This window comes from Schistocerca piceifrons, chromosome 3, assembly GCF_021461385.2.
Source record: "Schistocerca piceifrons isolate TAMUIC-IGC-003096 chromosome 3, iqSchPice1.1, whole genome shotgun sequence".
Lineage (NCBI taxonomy): Eukaryota > Metazoa > Arthropoda > Insecta > Orthoptera > Acrididae > Schistocerca > Schistocerca piceifrons.
The window spans coordinates 826279550-826293044 of NC_060140.1; the positions used below are offsets into that span (position 1 = coordinate 826279550).

The 13495-nt window shown below is 42.4% G+C and overlaps 1 protein-coding gene across 1 annotated transcript in view; it reads right to left on the minus strand.

Moving 5' to 3' along the window:
* Positions 1-5992, minus strand: part of LOC124789090 (protein dimmed-like) — a 54288-nt gene extending 48296 nt beyond the window's left edge. The window contains exon 1 of the mRNA XM_047256379.1: positions 5783-5992. Within this exon, the coding sequence (XP_047112335.1) occupies positions 5783-5992 (210 nt within the window). The remainder of the gene's footprint in view (positions 1-5782) is intronic.
* Between the last annotated feature and the right edge of the window lie 7503 nt (positions 5993-13495).

The following is a 13495-nucleotide window of genomic DNA, read 5'->3' on the forward strand; positions in this document are numbered from 1 at the left end:
AGTTGACGAGGTATTGACATCTCTAAAAATGGCAGTTACAGAAGTTGAAAAGAAAAATATAGGTACACAGAAGGTAACTGTAAAGAAACAATGGGTAATACAAGAATACTTCAGTTGATCGATGAACGAGGAAGTGCAAAGATGTTCAGAGAACTACAGAAACACAAAAATCCAAGTCCCTTAGTAATAAATAAATATGAAATGCAGCGAAGCTAATGCGAAATGGTTGCGTGAAAAATGTGAAGAAATCGAAAAAGAAATGGTTGTCAGAAGAGACTCAGCATTTAGGAAAGTCAATACAACCTTCGGAGAAAATAAAAGTATGGGTGGTAACCTTAAGAGTACAATGGCAGTTCCACTGTTAAAGCAGGGGAGAGAGTGAATAGAAGGGCTCTGTGACGGTGAGGGCTTGTCGACGTGATAAAAGAAAAAGCAGCAGTAGATAGGGAAGAAATCGGGATTCAAGTATTAGAATCAGGATTTGAAAGAGCTTTGAAGGAATGAAATTTTTACTCTGCAGCGGAGTGTGCGCTGATATGAAACTTCCTGGCAGATTATAATTGTGTGCCGGACCGGACCAAGACTCGGTCCGGCACACACTTTTAATCAGTTATGAAGGACAGCCATGTTAAAAACCTTAAGCTTTGAAGGACTTAAGATCAAATAAGGCAAAAGGGATTGATAACATTCCATTAGAATTTCTAAAATTATTGTTGGAAGTGACAACAAAACGACTATTCAAGTTGGCTTGCAGAATGTATGAGACTGGTAATACACCATTACACTTTCGGAAGACAGTAAGAGTCAACAACTGCGAGAATTATCGCACAGCCATTTTAACAGTTCATACACTCAAGTTTCTGATAGTAATAATATGCAGAAGAATGGGTAGGAAAATTGAGGATCTGCTAGATGACGATTAGCTTGGCTTTAGGAAAAGTAAAGGCTGCAGAGAGGTAGTTCTGACGCCGCTGTTGATAATGTAAGCAAGACTAAAGAAAAATCAAGACCCGTTCACAGGATCTGTCGATCTTGAGTAAGCTTTCGACAGTGTAAAATGTGCTCGATGTTCGAAATCTGAGAAAAGTAGGAGTAAGCCATAGGGAAAAACGGGTAATACACAATATGCACATGAACCAAGAGGGAACAATAAGAGTGGAAGACCAAGAACGAAGTGCTCGGATTAAAGCAGGTATAAGAAAGGGATGAAGACTTCTTCCCTGCTGTTCAGTCTATACATATATCGAAGAAACAGTAACGTAAATAGAAGAAAGGTTCGAGAGTAGGATTAAAATTCAAGGTGAAAGGATATCAGTGATAAGATTTGCTAATGACATTGCTATCTTGAGTGAAAATAAAGAAGAATTACAGTATGTGTTTAATGGAATGAACAATCTAATGAGTACAGAATATTGATTAAGAATAAAACGAATAAAGAAGAAAGTAGTGAGAAGTAGTAGACTGAGAACAGCGAGAAACTTAACATCAGGAATGATGATTACGATGTAGATGAAGTTAAGGAATTTTGCTGCCTAGGCAGCAAAATGACCCTTGACGGACAGAGCAAGGAGGACATAAAAAGGAGATTACCATTGGCAAAAACGGCCAATAGAAATCTACTAGTATCAAACATAGGCTTTAATTTGACGCAGAAATTTCTGAGAATATACGGCATTGTATGGTAGTAAATCACTGACTTTCGGAACAGAAGAGAATCGAAGCGTTTGAGATGTGGTGCGACAGAAGAATGTTGAAAATTAAGCAGCTGATAAGATAAGAAATAAAGAGATTCTCCGCAGTATCGGTAAGGAAAGGAATACATGGACTACAACGACAAGAAGAACGGACAGGATGGTAGAACATTTGTTAAGACATACGCCAAATAACTTCTACTAGAGTACTAGAGGGAGCCGTAGAAGTTAAAAATTGTAGAGGAAGACAGAGAGTTATTTATTATTTATTTATTGTTCCGTGGGACCAAAGTAACGAGAAGTCTCCACGGTCATGGAACGAGTCAATACATGAAATTATATATCTGTTTCTACAAACAGATAAAATAAAATATAAGAAACGTATTCAGGCGACAATTCGTAAGTTTAAATAAAGAAAATCAACCATGTAACACTGGAATTAGCTTAATTTTTCAGCTCTTCCAGGAGCTTCTCGACAGAATAGAAGGAGTGAGCCATGAGGAAACTCTTCAGCTTAGACTTAAAAGTGTTTGGGCTACTGCTAAGATTTTTGAGTTCTTGTGGTAGCTTATTGAAAATGGATGCAGCAGAACACTCCTTTCTGCACAAGAGTCAAGGAAGTGCATTCCACATGCAGATTTAATTTCTGCCTAGGATTAACTGAGTGAAAGCTGCTAACTCTTGGGAATGAGGTAATATTGCTAACGACAAACGACATTAAAGAAAATATACACTGTGAGGGCAATGTCAGAATTCCCAGACTATTGAATTGGGGTCGACAAGAGGTTCTCGAACTTACACCACATATAGCTCGAACAGCCCGTTTTTGAGCCAAAAATACCCTTTTTGAATCAGAAGAATTACCCCAAAAAATAATACCATACGACATAAGCGAAGTAGACTACTTTTCGTGTTGAACTGACTCTTATTTCAGATACTGTTCTAATGGTAAATAAAGCAGCATTTAGTTTCTGAACAAAATCCTGAAGATGGGCTTTCCACAACAGCTTACTATCTATCCGAACGCCTAGGAACTTGAACTGTTCCGTCTCGGTTATAATATGCCCATTCTGTCTGATCAAAATATCGGTTCTTGTTGAATTGTGAGTTAGAAACTGTAAATACTGAGTCTTACTGTGATTTAGCATCAAATTATTTTCCACAAGCCACGAACTTATACATCCACCAAATAATTTATGTAGGTTGCAAGTGCTGCTGTGTGGTGAATAGGCTGGTTCAGGAGAGGAATTCGAGTCGGTTGGCTCAACAAATCACCAGTTGGGAGACTGAGAACTCATAAAAGGGAGAGAGAGACTGTATAAATCTGTGTCCCACTTTCTTTCTATTTTAGGTTGATTGAATAATCTGGAAAGATTCTGGTAAGTGACTGTTTCACTGTCCATGAGAGTGCAATCTTAACCTGTCGGTTTTCTTCCACAATTGCGTAAATTATTCGTTTAGGTTGAGATAAGTGATGCAGAAGAATACTCGGTAACGTATTTATTTTTTCAAAAACATTTGAGTATCTAACTGTTGCACTAGTGATGCTATCGTGTGTGTAGCCTCCTCACTTTACTTGTCCGTTTTAACCGTAGTGAATGGTTTCTCTGAGCGATGTAGTATAACAGAGGGCTTCCTTGTACTTCGATTTTTCTTGCCCATATAGATGGAGTACCTATGTTTACTCCTTGGACAATATGCCACCTATGGGCAAATAATTGTTTGGGGTAGTTACTAAAGAGAGTGTTTAGTGGAGTGATTCTGTGTTTCTGGTATGGTATGGGACATGGGAGTCTAGTGCAATAAATGTATCAATATAGTCTCTCAATGATGGGTTGCTACCGTTCCTATCAACCCATCCCGGAAGTAGTGCATCACCACAGTTTCTTTCGCGCTTACGATTAGAGGAGAGATGACATGAAAATCATTTGATCTGCTTGGTTATGTCTCAGCCAGAAACAGAGTAGCGGAATCTTTGATCACCATTTCCTTACATGGTTATTTACTGCTATCCCAGTACTATTTGAATATGGTAACTTATTCATGCTGATTTGCGCGAAACTATAAATGGTAGGAACTGAATTATTGCTATTTACTATTGACACCATCGAAAGCAATTGAGGGTGTTGAATAATCGCAAAATTAAAACGACAGTGAATTTCCAATACAGCGGCATCAGAAATCAGAGTAGGGCCAGATGGAACATAACAGTTTTGGAAAGTGAACCTTTCATTTATCGCAAATTGCTCCATGTACGGTGCAGATGACTTGTTTGATCACAAGCATTCAGTCATGCGTCACCCGTTTTTGCTAGAACGAGGAATCTTTGCCAAAGAGAGGAGTGAGCTTATGTTGTTGTGAGGGCAGGAGTTTTGACTTGCTCCTGCCAACGAGACTATTTGGGCTGAAAAATTTGCCTCTGCTGCAGATCGTTCTTCTGGACAAAGCCATTTCTTTTTTATTCGTCGCCCGGGGCAGCAAATAGACCATAAGAGATAGTTTTTCTGAAATTTTTCTAGCGTGAATGTGAACTTATTCGAGCAGCAAACATGTGTATTATCGTGAGATCGCAGTCAGTCGCTAGCATTTCAGTAGCTTTCATATAATTGGGAACTGTGACAGAAGTCAGGTTACTGTATGTCCGTGCTTCTGGTTGGAGGTTTGAGAGATTTCGGCCGTTCACTTACGTAATGAAATGGAACGCCTACAGCCGTCCATGCGATGTTATTTATGATATGGCTACCAGTTTCCGTGCTTCAGTACACCATCTTCAGGCCTTAACTGACGCTGAGGGAATTAACTCCAATCGTATACACGATTTCCATCAGTAGCCAACAACTGTCAATTGGTTTTCGCCGACTACCTGTAACAAGGGTGTTGTGTCTGCAACCATCATTTAGATTAGGTAAAGTCGAACCGTTTCGGTGTGTGTGTGTGTGTGTGTGTGTGTGTGTGTGTGTGTGGGCGCGCAGATTTTATCCAGAGGACATCGCGTCTCCGTCAACTATGTTAGGTGAAGTCGAACCGTTTCGGTTTGTGTGTGTGTATGTGTGTGTGTGTGTGTGTGTGTGTGTGTGTGTGCGTGCGTGCAGATTTTATCCAGAGAACGTCGCGTCTCTGTTCATATTTTTACTTCGCTTAGAACACGTGGTGATGAGAATCTATCTCTCTGTACTAACCAATTGTTAACTCGTAAGTGACTTACTAGTAGACTTTTCCATTCACGACAAAGTTATCAGTTATATTATTTCTTCTGTGAATCTGAGATATTATTTGGAAGGAATGTGATACTTCTTCATCGTCACGATGGCGAAGTTGTGTAACTAGTATACTGGTAAATTACCACTACAGTTGATCAACAGCATTTAGGCTTGTCGACTTAGTCAGTTCACAACTTTTCCTGGTATACCAGTTTCTGCCAACTGTTTTTAGCTGCATATTAGAATTATGATGTATTGCATTTGTGTTGGATTTATTTCAGAGTTGCAATGCACGTGCCTTCCATATTACAATTTCTTGTTTTATAAACGATTTTCTGCGAGCAAGGTAAGTTGACACTGATGCAGATGTTCCTAAATTTCGTGCTGCTGAGACTATGTAACTGCGTAAATGCGAACAATTGATTTTACGATCCAGAATAAATGTTTGTATGTCATTAGGCAAAACAGGTAACAGACCGCAAAGGCACTTGTCCTGGCAGCAGCCAGTTTTATAAGGTGCGATTTGCGACGCTTGGCCTTTGTGTTGTACCTCGTTAACAAATTCGAGCACGTGTTCAACATTTAGTTCTCTTACTACCTTTTACCTTGTGCTTTGCGTAGACTTACCATGTCCTGTCGTTAGTAAAAAGGTCAGATCGCGTTATCGTTGGGTCATATTTACTTAGTGGGCGTAAATTTCCGGGAGTAAAGTGCGTTCATCACTTATCACGAGGACCCGCAGCTAGTCGAGGTAGGAGGGAGGCTTACACGAGTTTATGGAGAGGGTACTAGAGAGAGCTTCGTGCGACGCGACAGCAGACGGTGTGAGGCGGCGGCGGGCGCCACCTGTTGCAGACGCCGAGCTCTGAACCCTGAACTCTCAGTACTCACCGAGGAGGAGTCTGTGAGCTGCTCCAGGTCGAGGTCTGGCGGGGGCGCGGGGGCGGCCCGCCTCCGGCAGCGCAGCGAGCGCCGCCCCTCGCAGTCGGCCGCCCCCGGCTCCGCCACCGCCGCCGCCGCCGCCGCCGCCGCCTCCAGGCCGGGATCGCGGCTCCACAGCACCGCCGCCACCGCCTCCTCCGTCCGACGTTCAGACCGCATCCTGCAACAGCCGTGCCACAATCATAGCATCATTTCCCATTCACGAGCGTTATCCCGAAAGTGATGGATCAAGTCTCCTGAAAATTGAGGTAAATTCATTTTCAACACATTTGCAAATACAGTACAGTTGCAATGTTGTATGCAATACTAGATTAGAACCCGTTACTTCGCCTGTGTTGCCTGTATGGTCTGCACAATATGTTTTTTTTAATAGTCAAATTTTTATGTTGTTACGCTAATTGCTCATGTGCGAATCAACACACTGTGCAGACAGGGTAAAACTAAAGATCAGTTTTCGTAGTTCTGCCTTCAAAGTTGTCTTAAGCTTTTCTTCCCCTGTGTCATCTCATTAGGGATGGAATGTTGAAAAGTCCTTTCTTAAGCCATGCCCACAGTATACGTTCAACACCGCCATTTAGATTTCAAGTTTCTAATGGTCTTAATAGCGACATATTTTAAAAGAGCTTTTCGTCCCCTATTTCACCCGTTTGGGAATTACATTTCGAAAAATCCCGACTTAAATGGTGCCTGCAGTGTAAGACTAACACCCTCTACAAATTTCAAGTCCCTATCTTTAGCGGTTTGGGCTGGCCGAAGATGAGTCAGATCCAATTCACATCCATAGAGGTTGAATTTCCAAAAGGGATGAAACACGTACTTTTTTTATTTCTGACCGAGAAGTCAAAGATCAGTTGTCATAGATGTAGCTTTGAAAATTTTTACTAGTTTTTTAGTAATGATTTATTTAAAAAAAGATTTCACTCGCTATTTTCACCCCTTTATGGGTTGAATTTACAAAAATTCTGAAAAACATACTTTTTTTTAATTTCTGACTGAGAAACCAAGTACCAATTTGCGTATTTCTAGCTTGCCTTAATAGTGACATAGTTTCAAAAAATATTTCAGCCACTGCATCACGCTCTTAGGGGCGAAATTTCGGAAAAAAACCATTCTTAAATGGTGTCCACAACATAAGGTCAACACCTTCTACAAATTTCAAGTTTCTATCTTTAGAGGTTTGGCCTGGGCGACGATGAATCAGTCACTCATTCAGGGCGTTTCCTTTTATATGCAGAGATATATTTTCATGAAAAAAAAATTATTGGTTCTTTCCACATTCATATTTCTGTTAGGCGTATAATTTCATGCTGTGATCGTTGTCCTAATAGAAAAGTTCATAAAGAGAGGGTCCCTCTTTCTACACAATCACAGCAAAAAAATTTCTTTAAGAAATCTCAAGGAAATGTGCTTGGCAATGCCTGAAGCTTTCAACGACCGTAACAGAATCTTATCTGGTACAGGTCCCTCATACTAGGAAGTGTGGGACTGCAATGTCATTTGTTGACTAATTGCAGTTCCTCGGTATTGCACCCATAAATCGAATTCTGTCACCTGATTTACCTTCAGCTAAGCCTTTGTGAGCGTTTTATTTCATGTCCCTACAAACAGTTACATAAGGATATTTGGATGAGTTGATCTATTCCAGTTGTAACTTCATCATACTGTAATCAAGGGATACTTCAGCATTCCGTTTTCCAAAGCGCACAATTTTGCATTTATGGACTTTGAAAGCAATTACCCAATCTTTGCACAATTCTTACTTCTTACCAAGATCCGAGTTAATATTAGTGCTGCTTTTTTTCAGGAAAGTCTGTGGTCACTATTATCTCAAAGGTCACTTATATGCAGCATGAACATAAAGAGTCCTAACTATAGTTGCGCTCCTCCAAAACTACATTTCAGTAGTCTTGGTACACTACATAAATGACGTAGTAAATGGTAGTATTACTGGTAGTATTGGTAGAACTGGAACGGATGGAAACTTAAATGAATGTTAAAAAAAATAAGAAAAAAAAGGAGCTGACGACATCTCTTTGTTTTTTTGTTTGTTTGGTTTCTTTGTTTTGCGGATAATTAGAACCGCACGTCATGCAGTGCTAGTCCACCATGTACACTCCTGGAAATTGAAATAAGAACACCGTGAATTCATTGTCCCAGGAAGGAGAAACTTTATTGACACATTCCTGGGGTCAGATACATCACATGATCACACTGACAGAACCACAGGCACATAGACACAGGCAACAGAGCATGCACAATGTCGGCACTAGTACACTGTATATCCACCTTTCGCAGCAATGCAGGCTGCTATTCTCCCATGAAGACGATCGTAGAGATGCTGGATGTAGTCCTGTGGAACGGCTTGCCATGCCATTTCCACCTGGCACCTCAGTTAGACCAGCGTTTGTGCTGGACGTGCAGACCGCGTGAGACGACGCTTCATCCAGTCCCAAACATGCTCAATGGGGGACAGATCCGGAGATCTTCCTGGCCAGGGTAGTTGACTTACACCTTCTAGAGCACGTTGGGTGGCACGGGATACATGCGGACGTGCATTGTCCTGTTGGAACAGCAAGTTCCCTTGCCGGTCTAGGAATGGTAGAACGATGGGTTCGATGACGGTTTGGATGTACCGTGCACTATTCAGTGTCCCCTCGCCTATCACCAGTGGTGTATGGCCAGTGTAGGAGATCGCTCCCCACACCATGATGCCGGGTGTTGGCCCTGTGTGCCTCGGTCGTATGCAGTCCTGATTGTGGCGCTCACCTGCACGGCGCCAAACACGCATACGACCATCATTGGCACCAAGGCAGCAGCGACTCTCATCGCTGAAGACGACACGTCTCCATTCGTCCCTCCATTCACGCCTGTCGCGACACCACTGGAGGCGGGCTGCACGATGTTGGGGCGTGAGCGGAAGACGGCCTAACGGTGTGCGGGACCGTAGCCTAGCTTCACGGAGACGGTTGCGAATGGTCCTCGCCGATACCCCAGGAGCAACAGTGTCCCTAATTTGCTGGGAAGTGGCGGTGCGGTCCCCTACGGCACTGCGTAGGATCCTACGGTCTTGGCGTGCATCCGTGCGTCGCTGCGGTCCGGTCCCAGGTCAACGGGCACGTGCACCTTCCGCTGACCACTGGCGACAACATCGATGTACTGTGGAGACCTCACGCCCCACGTGTTGAGCAATTCGGCGGTACGTCCACCCGGCCTCCCGCATGCCCACTATACGCCCTCGCTCAAAGTCCGTCAACTGCACATACGGTTCACGTCCACGCTGTCGCGGCATGCTACCAGTGTTAAAGACTGCGATGGAGCTCCGTATGCCACGGCAAACTGGCTGACACTGACGGCGGCGGTGCACAAATGCTGCGCAGCTAGCGCCATTCGACGGCCAACACCGCGGTTCCTGGTGTGTCCGCTGTGCCGTGCGTGTGATCATTGCTTGTACAGCCCTCTCGCAGTGTCCAGAGCAAGTATGGTGGGTCTGACACACCGGTGTCAATGTGTTCTTTTTTCCATTTCCCTGGAGTGTATTTTGTGTTCTTAGTGAATATAAATCGCATTTTATAATTAAAAATTAGTTACTCACGTGACTTCTTTTATGTAACCAAAGCAGTTACTTTTGATGCAAGTATCGTTTACATGCAAAAACGTAAAAAACATACATAACCATTGTTTTTATTTTGTACTCCATAGAACGATCTTCATCGTGATCAAAGGTATGAGTTTCCTGTTATTATTGATAAATGCGAAACTTGTTTATGAATAACAGCAATATGTTTAAGTTTGACGAAGTATTGTAGCGAATTCCGATATATTTCTGTATTGAGTTTTTCTTTAATTTTATCTCTTTGTTGAGCAAATAGAGTTTTCTAGCGTTATATGATAAATCTGTATTATGTCTTTCAGTTTTACTATCACAGTCCTCTGTTTCACCTTACGAGGAACAATTTTCGAATAAAACCTGAATTAAACGTTGACGGTTTCACTTTTACTATAAATACTGTCTACTTTTTAGTAAAAGATGAGAGGATAACTATACAGAACAAATATGTTTTGTAGGTTAGCAGTCTCTTTATATATCCTCATTCAGTTTCTAGATGATTTTTAGGGGAATCTAGTAAGACACTGACTGTATACGTAAAGAAAGCGATCGTTGTGAGGTAACGCCCGATATGTATGCAACACACCCAATTTACAGGTAGCACTGGTATGACCTTAACTGACCATAGTTACTAGATAAACTGCGTTAGTCTGCCCTTAATTATGGTAGTCTGCAGTAGCGGACGGTAGTTTTACAACTGTAGACCAAACACAGTTCCCGGGGACAAGTCTCGAGTTATTTCAATATCTGGCTATGACTCAGCATCACTACATATTATGAATTTAAGTCTCCCGCCGCGTTTTTCTGTCTTTGCGTTAAAGCTAATTTCAGAAACCACTGTAGGACTTTTGATACGGTTTTCAATAATATATCCACTAACTGACGAGGAAGATTGGAGCACATAGCTTATTACGCCAGCGGAGACAAGCTGTAGCTGAGGCATGATGTCCTTAGTCCGAGACAACAAGCTGCATCATGCCTCTTTCCGATCACAAATGTCCTTAATACTTTTGATAATAAACGTAGGTATGATACTGCGTCAAATGCTTCTAGGAAGGCAATAAACACTACATATACTGTGTCCAGTCACATTTCATATGACCACCTGTCAAAAGCCTGAGTAACAGCCATCTGCAGCGCGGGACGTGCAGGGGAGAGTCAGTGCGGTATTGGAAGGTACCGGCAGGGCTGTGAAGCCATGCTGACTCCAGTGCCGTGGGCAGTAGCGCTAAGTTTCTCGGTTGAGGATTCATGGCGCGAAAAGCCCGATCGAGGTGGTCCCACAGATTCTCCATGGGTTTTTGTTATGTACCTAGTTCCGCGTAGTCAGCGCGTACACAACTTTCCCACTAGAGCGCGCCCCGCTAAGCACAACAGCGCAGGCGCAGCGCTCGGCCATCTCTGCACTACGAGATGGCGCTGTCTTAGAGACGGACCAAATTCTGCTTCCGCCGATCTGCGTATTAATATGTAACGCAGCCAACGAGATTGCTGCTAACATAGAACCTTTTCTCCTCGCGGATCACACTCGCGCAGTGATACCTGAACGCGCGAGGTATTATAACAAGTGCACAGACCTCCGATTAGTCAGTCTGCATCAGTCTGCATTAGTCTGCGTTAGTCTGCAGTCAAGTTTGAGTCTGCGCCTAATAAGATTACCATATTCCTGTACATAGCCATGAAGATAAATGTATAGACACTTTGTCAAGTATCAGAGATATATGAGAATAAGATTAACGTACCAAGACCAAAGGAACTTCAGACTGTCAGTTGTAAACAGCATCCAGAATCAAGTTATGTAATGTCTTTTTTTTAATTATTTTAATAAATGTGTGTGGAAATTAATCAAGTTCTGTTTAAAGTTGGTCACCGTCAATCTGCTACTCTAAGCGTGCAAGTGTCATTTATATCGTCTGACCTAACGGCAGAAGATAAACACGCCACGATAAGACCACGAGACACATTGGTGACACTCGCCTACTTCGTTAGAGCGACAAGTCAAATAATTTGATGGTGTGTGTACCGAAGGTCTTACAGTATGCACACCACAGTTTTAAATGCAGAGAGTTCCGTGTCCAGGGCAGTACGACAAATTCACCCTGGTGCACCTGCGCTGCGAGCTGTGTGGCACGTCGTATTGTCCTGCTGGTAGATGCCGTCGTACTGACAACAGACAAACTGCATGTAGGGGTAGACACGGTCCCCAAGGATGGATGAACACCTCTGTTCATGCATTGTGCCTTCCAGAATGACGAGATAACCCAGCGAGTGTCACGAAAACATTCCCCAGACGATAACGCTCCGTCATTGTTTACTTTCAGGCGTTTCACGCCGATGGAGCGTAAAACGTGATTCGTCTTAAACGGCCATCTGTCGCCAGTCAGTGGACGTCCAGTTTCGGCGCTGGCGTGCAAATTCCAGCCTTCGTCGCCGATGAACAGCAGTCAGCATGGGCGATGAACCAGGTGCCTGCTGCAGCGACCCGTACGCAGGAACGTTCGCTGAACGGTCGTTGAGGAGACGCTGTTGGTAGCCCCTTGTTTCATCTGGACGGTCAGCTGCTCGACAGTTGTGCGTCTGTCCACTCGTACACACCTCCGCAGCCGTCGTTCACCCCTCTCACCTACGACCCATAGTGCACCATGTAACACCACAATCGATTGTGAGCAATCAGCACAGAGCAACTATATTGTATTTACTCGTTACTACTTAAGTTCTTTGGATCATTGGAGGGAGGTGGTACTTTATGATGTATAAATGGTTTAACGTAATAGTGTACTTAAATAATGGAATTTTACTAAACATGTTTGTTTATGTATAAGAAACTGCAATATAAAAACTTAGGGATTTTGTATTGTGTAATATAAGACACATAGTGATTCCCCTCCGCTACGGAAGTGGTTTGGCGCGCAAAGGAAAGGTGGAAGTGGCGGTCAGGCTGAGCGAGAAGCGAGAGAACACAATAGGCAGTCAGTGGCCAGAAGTTGTGGAGTCAACCCCGCAGGTGCCGAGTGAGACGTTCAGTATCCTAATCTACGACGGAACGGCCTCGGATGTGGTTACTGCTGTAAAAGGGTGCTCTCGCATTGGGAATGGCTCTAAAATTTTTACGTCGCCAAGAAGAAATGAAAAAGATAAATATTCCGCTAGAGGAGAGACCAAGTAGTCACCACGTGTTCGCCACCGCTATTGCGCCACTGCTCCAACAACTTCAGGAGGTTAGAACTGTGTATCAGTATGAACAAGTGTGTTTGTGTATGTTTAATTTAACAATAATAATCCAGGTGTTACAAGAAACTGGTATTTGAACCATGAAATTTTTCCCTTCAATCGACCAAGCAGGGTCCTTTCCCCAAAACATATAAGTCCCAGTATCCTGTTTCTGAAAGACTGATATTAATCTAATTTATTTTACGTTGAATTTATGAAAAGCTCCAATTTACTTTGAATAGCTTCTAGTTTACCAGTGTCATTGCTTAATGTGTAGAAACATTAACATTGTCAGTGAAAACTACTTACTTCGCGAGCAATATAAGGGGCACATAATATTTAGCTAATGAAAAGTTTCAATTTGCTATGAAATACATCAATAGGAAAGTGCCAAATGGCTAGTACTAATGAATTTAAATGTGATTGGTTAAAATCACCTGATTCACAAGTGATGAAAGAGACAAAAAATTTGAAACCTTTTGAAAATTTGCTTTATTTGTTCTTACCACCCTAGATAAAAATATTGCCAGTGTATATTGTTTTCAAGCTTTGAGGGCTGAATGATCTTAAGTGGGGTTGTAGTTCAGCATTTATTACAATGTAAGGATTTTCTGTGAAGTGTGCTTTTTTGTGGATAAAGCGGTGGCCAGTTTGCAGGCTTACACTATAATATTTAAAAACAGAAAAAGTCATACTGAAAGCAGGTTTCTGTTAATGAACCTAAAACACTGACAAAGTGGAATGCATATGAAATGTCAGTGTTCTGAATTTTATTGCATTTGTCATATGTATAAGTCTGTTAACCTAAATTGAACTCTGGTCAGTTGCTATTTAGTCTCGTGTTA